A 7,396-nucleotide genomic window follows, 5' to 3' on the forward strand; every position below is an offset into this window, starting at 1 on the left:
TGTTATAGAGAAGGTTGACTGTTTATACAATTTTTAATATTAGGGTTCTTCCTCTTTTCCACTCTTTAGCCATCATACCCATTTCTTAACTTCCTCTTCTGCCATGAGATCTCTCCATTGCTTCTCTCTCTCATCTCCTCCACTTAGTGCTCTTCGCCTTATAATTGTAAATCGTTTTAAACCCCCTAGCACCTTCTCCTCCTTTTCTCCTTTTTTTGTTGATTTCTTGTAGCAACAAGTTGGATAATGGCTAAAATACCATCATTTTACAAATTAAATTATATTATTTTAGGGGTTATATAAAAATAGAAAAAACACACATAATAAGATTTGAATTAAAATCCTATAATTTTAAACATTTTTATTTTACCATTTCAAAGTCTCTTTTATTATTATATCAATTTTTTATAATTTTATTTCTTACATAATTCTTGAGTCTATGCATTTGAATATTTTATTAGTTGTGATTAGTTTTATTAGTAGAAACAAAACCATTTTTTTAGAAACTCAAATAAAATAATTTTATTGCAAATAATAATGTAATTTTCTTTTCTTTTAATTTCCTTTTAATGTTTTTTTTTGGTTTTAGAGTTTCTGATATTTGATAGTTAATATGAGCTTTGAGATTAGATTAAAATCTATATAAGGCTTTATTTGATAACTCATAAAAAAATTTAAATCAGCTTAACAATTATATTTCCAGTGATTTAACTATGTTTGACAATCTAAATTAAATAAAAAGATCATAGAATTTTTAATGAAAAAGGTTGAAAATAATAAGTAAATAGGGAGTTACTTATCATCTAATGTGGAATTTTTTTTAATTTTTTTTATTCTTTTAACATTATCCTTTAAACATTTCATCTTTAAAAGTTTCGAAATTATTATTTATCAAGTAATCTAATTATATTTCATACTTAATTTTAAGTAATATATCAAACAAATTTTATAACTTGGATGCACATGTTTTATTTTGCATTATAAATAAATGGTTAAATTTCATTTTTGGTCTTTCTATTATATTTAAATTTGAGCTTTAATCCTTATGCTTTAATTCCTAATAGAATTTGATCTTTATATTTTTATAATCTTATTAATTAGTTTAAATAACTAATATATTAACTTTCTGATTAAAATGTTACATGGTTATACATCATTAAAAGTGAACTTTTAAATTTAAAGAGTATAAGGATTAAATTCTTGAAAATAAAAGTAAGGGACTAAATACTCTCAAATATACAATGTGTATAAAGACTTAGACCCATGGTTGTTTGAACCGGACCGAAAACCAGCCAAAAAGAGTTATCAGACTAGTTGATTAAATCATACTAAGAAAAGGGTTGAATTAATTTTTTAAATTTTTTAATAATTTATTTAATCAAACTATATGAAACTATAATATGATTGTTTGTAACTAAATTCTAAAAATCTAGAGTATAATTTTTTTTACAATAAATCGTTATAGTTTAAATTCTAAACTTAAATAAACTCTAATCACTTAATTAGAAAACATATAAACTCTAATCACTTAATTAGAAAACATGAAAGAGACCAAAATTTACTTCTGATTTTTATGATTTCCAAACACGACAGCCGACACTAACATTAATCAATTAAAAAAGAAATTTGCATTTCGTACAAATCATAGATCCAAACATAGATCCTTTGAACACCAACCTTGGAACGTAACACTGTTTCTCTCTCTTTTATCTTCCGGGCTGTAGTTCATACATACACTAACTCTCTAAAAATAGCCCCTCCTCTCTGAAAATAGCATTAGGGAAAAGAAAAAAAAAATACAACTAGATTCTTCGGGGTCTAAATTCCCTCTCCCCTCTTTTTCTCCCTTTTTCTTTCCTTGTTTTTGGTTCTTTCATTTAGGGAGATAACTTATTATAGTATCTTTCTCTTAGATCTCAACTCCACTTTCTTGCTCCCTTCGTTTTATTGATTGAAACCCAGTAAGGCTTTGATCCTTTTAAGCTTGTTTTCTTTGTGAGCATTGATGGGTTTTCACTGAATTTTTTTTCGTTTCTTTTATTGAGATCTGACTTTTGTGTTTTGCTTCTTTTTGTGGTAGTTTTAATGGGTCAATCTCGATTTCTTATCTTTACTACAAGAATGTTACTCTTTTTGTTTCCTTTGGAATCAAAGTTTGATTCTTGATGGTTTAATTTGGTTTAGTTTTTTTTTTTTTCTTAATGCTAAAGTTTGGATTTGAGTTGATTTTTTGAATCAGATCTGTTGCTCTATTTCATTAGAGTTACTAAGTAGCAGTCGTTTTCATGATTCCAATTGTTTCGATTCAGTGAAAAAAAGAAAAAGGCATTGGTTTCATGCTTTTAGTATCTTTTCAATCAATCTTTTTCATTGCTTGGTTGTCAATCATCTGGTTACAAGTGTCGGCAGTTAGCATCATTTAGCTTACTCGTTTCCTTTTGTTTTATGTAATATAAGTTTTTTTCCTAGATTTTGACTATTAACATGGATCTGAATTGTTAAACAAGTTTCGTTCTTGCTTTTGAACTTTATTGTTGAACCTTCTGCAAGACCATGTTTTGAGTTAAAGGTTATAGATTGATGCTCTTTCACCAGAACAATTAACTACCTTAGTGTCATTAGACAAAAGGGGTTGGCATGTTGAGTGTTTCATTTATATTATTAAATTCACCATTTTGAGCTGGACAGATTTGAAGATATTATAGGTTGAGGCTTTTTGGGCTTCTTAGTTGTTTAATAAGTGGGTTCACTTGCTATTTTTGGTAGTATATTTAATTTTCTAGTTCAATGTTCTAATTGAGCTTGCTTTGTTCATTGGTGGCTGGCTTTGCTCTTACTCTCTTTCATCATCTTTTATCTATTGATTGATTATTTGAAGTAATAGTAATATGATCTTTTAAACTTGAGTTTCAAATTTTTTATTCTAAAAGGATCTTAGAAGAAGTAACTTAAGCAACTTGTGTGTTTAACTCACATGCTGAAAAGAGTTACCTGATTGTTTCTTTACATGTCTGTTTACAGGTTTGATAAGTTTTCTTCAGTGTTATTCATTGTACTGAATAAACTAATGCTAGCAACAAAACAGATCTATTTTGAATATAAAGTTTGACGTGAGATAGACTAGGATAAGGAGATCTGTTTTGTGACGATATAGAGCACAAGTGGAAACTGTTGCGAAGAATCGTATTACTAAGAAAGGATGAGGGGAAGATCTGATGGAGGCCAAAAGAAGCGATTAATCGCCTCTCTCTGTGCTGTGGTGATCTTTCTTGGTTTTCTTTATGTATATTATGGATGGTCAAGCCGTGGTGCTGCAGATCTAGGATATGGCAGCAAATCTTTGAGAAAACTTGGATCATCTTACTTGGGTGGAGATGATGACACTGATGGGAAGCAATATGAATCTTCAACAAAATTCGGACAGGATGAAGGAGAAGACATCGTACCAAAAACTTTCCCTGTAAGTTTCTTTTTATGCTGACTCATTTCTAGGCACCTTTGCACCCCTCAGGTCTCCGTCCTTTTGTCATTTTCCTTTGCAATTAGTTTTATAGTTAGTAGCTTTCTGTTCAGCTTGTAATTCCCTGCAGTTCTTCCCTTGGTTAGTTGCCTTGTCTTATAATATCTCTGCTTATGACTTTGAAGGTTTGTGACGATCGTCATTCAGAATTGATTCCCTGCTTAGACAGACATTTAATATACCAAATGAGATTAAAGCTGGACTTGTCTGTGATGGAGCACTACGAACGTCACTGCCCTCCTCCTGAAAGGAGATACAATTGCTTGATTCCTCCTCCTCCAGGATACAAGGTACTGATTCTCATAAGCTGACAATCAGATTATTGTTGCTGTATATTGTTAAACCAATGGTAATAATCATATTTGTCATATATTTACAGTCTTTTTAATTCATGTGAAATTACAGGTCCCAATTAAGTGGCCTCAAAGCAGAGATGAAGTATGGAAGGCAAATATTCCCCATACACACCTTGCACATGAGAAATCTGACCAGAACTGGATGGTTGTACAAGGTGAAAAGATAGTATTTCCAGGGGGAGGAACCCATTTTCACTATGGAGCTGACAAGTATATTGCTTCGATTGCAAATGTAAGACCACCATTGCCTACTGATTTCGGCTCAAAAGCATCTGTATTGATACATGAGCAATAATCTTGATCATCTACTAAAGACGGTCATATGTGTTTGTCTGCCTGAGTTTTCTACTTGTATCATCATTCCTTTCACTGTTCGCAACGGATTCTTCAAATATTTGAACTTCTCATATGGTAGAAGCAATAACACCTCTATGATTATGAATTTGCAGATGCTCAACTTTTCACACAACAATTTAAATAATGAAGGAAGAATACGAACAGTTCTTGATGTTGGTTGCGGTGTCGCAAGTTTTGGAGCATATCTTCTTTCTTCTGATATTATAGCAATGTCATTAGCACCCAATGATGTGCATCAAAACCAAATCCAATTTGCCCTGGAAAGAGGAATTCCTGCATATCTTGGTGTTCTAGGGACCAAAAGGCTCCCTTACCCGAGCAGATCATTTGAACTTGCTCACTGTTCTCGCTGTAGGATTGATTGGCTTCAAAGGGATGGGATTCTTCTTCTTGAGCTAGACCGGTTACTTAGACCTGGAGGCTATTTTGCCTATTCATCTCCAGAAGCTTATGCACAAGACGAAGAAGATCTTCGGATATGGAGAGAGATGAGTGCCCTTGTGGGCCGTATGTGTTGGAGAATAGCTGCAAAGAGGAACCAAACTGTCATTTGGCAAAAACCTTTAACAAATGATTGTTATATGGAAAGAGAACCTGGTACAAATCCCCCCCTCTGCCGCTCTGATGATGATCCAGATGCAGTTTGGGGTGTACCAATGGAAGCTTGTATCACTCCTTACTCTGACCGTGAGTATATTTATTTTTCAAAGTTGCTAATATTAAAATCTTTTTCCCCTCCTTGATTTTAAAGATTTTGTGGTCTTCTGCTTCCATTTTTGAATTGTTTCTCTTCTGCCTGAGTTATATTATATCTGGTGCATTCACTCAGCTCATTTTATTCTTTTTGAAGCTTTGTTAGTTATAGAATATGTAATTGTTGCTTAATGTGATTCCAAATCGTGCTATATTTTGCAACCAAAAATTGCAAAGATTCTTTTAGTTGATTTCTTTAAAAGGTTGGACCTTTAAATTTTATGTTAACTAAAGCTTCTCTTTGTTTCTATTAGATGACCAAAAGGCCAAGGGGAGTGGATTGGCTCCATGGCCGGCCAGATTGACAGCTCCTCCTCCTAGACTTGCTGATTTTGGTTATTCAAGTGAAATGTTTGAAAAAGACACGGTAATTAAGGCAGCATTGTTTCATCTATGCCTTTTGTTTGTGAAAATTTTCTTGTGCTTGAATTGTGATTTATGCAGCAATAACAGATATAGTTGCTAATACAGCCTTTGCAATTTTGTAGGAAACTTGGCGTCATCGGGTTGAGAGCTATTGGAATCTCTTGAGTCCAAAGATTGAGGATGACACTTCGAGAAATTTGATGGACATGAAAGCAAACTGGGGATCATTTGCAGCTGCTCTTAAAAGCAAGAATGTTTGGGTGATGAATGTTGTCCCGGAGGATGGACCAAACACACTTAAGGTGATATATGACAGAGGTCTGATTGGCACTACTCATAACTGGTATGCACAAATTAACTTAGAAATCTGCATAAATGTGAATTTTCTTATATTAAAGCACATAGTTTTTACACTTCGCTCTCTCTATTTGGTTTTCTAATATCCAGTTTTCGCAAACTATACAACCATTATTTTCTTTAGCATGAGGTAGAAAGGAACAAGAATCCTGGTGAAAGGGGAACTTTAACAACACACGACTATTGGCTTTCTCCCCATATTTTGTATTGATTGGACCAATTGTTTTGGCAGGTGTGAAGCCTTTTCCACATACCCTCGAACCTATGATTTACTTCATGCTTGGACTGTCTTTTCTGATATCAAGAAGAAAGGCTGCAGTGCCGAGGATTTGTTACTCGAGATGGATCGTATTCTCCGTCCAAGTGGATTCGTTATCATCCGGGACAAACAACCAGTGATAGATTTCGTAAAGAAATATTTATCAGCTTTGCACTGGGAAGCGGTAGCAACAGCTGATTCAGATAATGAGGGGGATGACATTGTTTTTATCATCCAAAAGAAATTGTGGCTGACAAGTGAAAGCCTCAAGAATTCTGAATAGAGTATTTCAGCCCTCACAGATTCCCCCTTTCTCTCTTATTTCATTGCAGCTCCAAAGAGATTAAGAAGGCCAGACATTATTAAAATGCAGTGAACAGTTTCATTTTGTAGCATTAAACAATGGTTCACATTATTTTTTTGTTTACCTTTTTTTTTCTTTTTCTTTTTAATGAATTACTTGACAAGCCATAAACTGGTCATTGTGATCTATAGGCTATTATTCAATTTTTTTTCTCTAATTTGGTGTTGTTCAAAGCTACTTTAGCTGATGGCAAATAACCATATACACATAATTTGTAATGCTGAACGGCATAATCATTATGGGTTTTAACTACTAAGTTCTTCCATAAATGAATATTCTTCTTATCCACTCTTGGTTTTTCTTTAAATGTTTTCTATGTTGTTGTGGGTCAGGCTAATTTGTAAATAGTTCGGGCAATTGAACTAGCTCTGATACCACTTGTTAGTATCAACGAGCGATAACTCTAAGCTCAAGTCTAAGTGGATCCTAGATTTGGGATGTTCTTTCCACATGTGTCTCAATAGAAAATAGTTCTCTACATACAGTTCGGTTGAAGGTGGAGTTGTGCGCATGAGAAACGATTCATCTAGTAAGGTAGTTGGTATTGGAACTGTTAAAATCAGGACACACGATGGGACAATTAGGACACTCTCAGATGTCAGGTATGTACCTGATTTACGAAAGAATCTCATCTCCTTGAGTATTTTAGACTTGAAAGGATGCAGAACCAACATCAAGTCAAGCGGCATTAAAGTATCTCGTGGAGCTCTCGTTTTGTTAAAAGGTAAAAGAACTGGCAGTCTTTATATTCTGGAAGGTTCTACAGTGACCGGTGAAATCAGACGTCCCTCGTCCATTACAGAGTCGAAGTCAACTCGTTTGGAGCGGAGGCAACTTGGTCATAGGAGGGAAAAATGTATGACCGTTTCGTTGAAGAGGTTCTCTTTTGGATGCAGGTTTTGAAAAGTTAGGGCACTGTGTTCGTGAAAATCAAACCCGGGTTAGTTTTGATTTGGCAGTGTACAAGTCGAAGGCTAGAAGTCTTCCAGTTTCTAAGCACAGATTTGACTCAGTTAATTCCCTACATAGTTCAATATAAGCTCGTGGCGGGCTTTGGCAAAGAT

At 33.9% G+C, this 7,396-nt stretch overlaps 1 protein-coding gene across 5 annotated transcripts; it reads left to right on the forward strand.

The window, feature by feature from the left end:
• Positions 1–1,640: 1,640 nt before the first annotated feature.
• Positions 1,641–6,620, forward strand: LOC107914920 (probable methyltransferase PMT3). 5 transcript variants are annotated; one of them, XM_016843980.2, is made up of 8 exons: positions 1,641–1,961; positions 3,022–3,460; positions 3,646–3,810; positions 3,926–4,108; positions 4,326–4,920; positions 5,241–5,353; positions 5,475–5,695; positions 5,942–6,620. In XM_016843980.2, exons 2-8 carry the CDS (start codon positions 3,200–3,202, stop codon positions 6,249–6,251), a joined length of 1,848 nt encoding a protein of 615 aa, XP_016699469.1. In that variant the 5' UTR covers positions 1,641–1,961; positions 3,022–3,199; the 3' UTR covers positions 6,252–6,620. The 5 variants fall into 5 exon arrangements, with proteins under 5 accessions (XP_016699469.1, XP_040958471.1, XP_040958474.1 ...); XM_041102537.1 differs by lacking the exon at positions 1,641–1,961 and adding an exon at positions 2,246–2,740; XM_041102540.1 differs by lacking the exon at positions 1,641–1,961 and adding an exon at positions 2,246–2,705.
• Positions 6,621–7,396: the final 776 nt, after the last annotated feature.

Source organism: Gossypium hirsutum, chromosome D10, assembly GCF_007990345.1.
Source record: "Gossypium hirsutum isolate 1008001.06 chromosome D10, Gossypium_hirsutum_v2.1, whole genome shotgun sequence".
Lineage (NCBI taxonomy): Eukaryota > Viridiplantae > Streptophyta > Magnoliopsida > Malvales > Malvaceae > Gossypium > Gossypium hirsutum.

Bases quoted from the DNA above. Each gene is read 5' to 3' on its own strand.
- LOC107914920 (XM_016843980.2), top strand. From the start codon at position 3,200: ATGAGGGGAAGATCTGATGGAGGCCAAAAGAAGCGATTAATCGCCTCT. The intron at 4,109-4,325 runs GTAAGACCACCA...ATGAATTTGCAG, and splicing joins ATATTGCTTCGATTGCAAAT to ATGCTCAACTTTTCACACAA. The intron at 5,696-5,941 runs GTATGCACAAAT...TTGTTTTGGCAG, and splicing joins ATTGGCACTACTCATAACTG to GTGTGAAGCCTTTTCCACAT.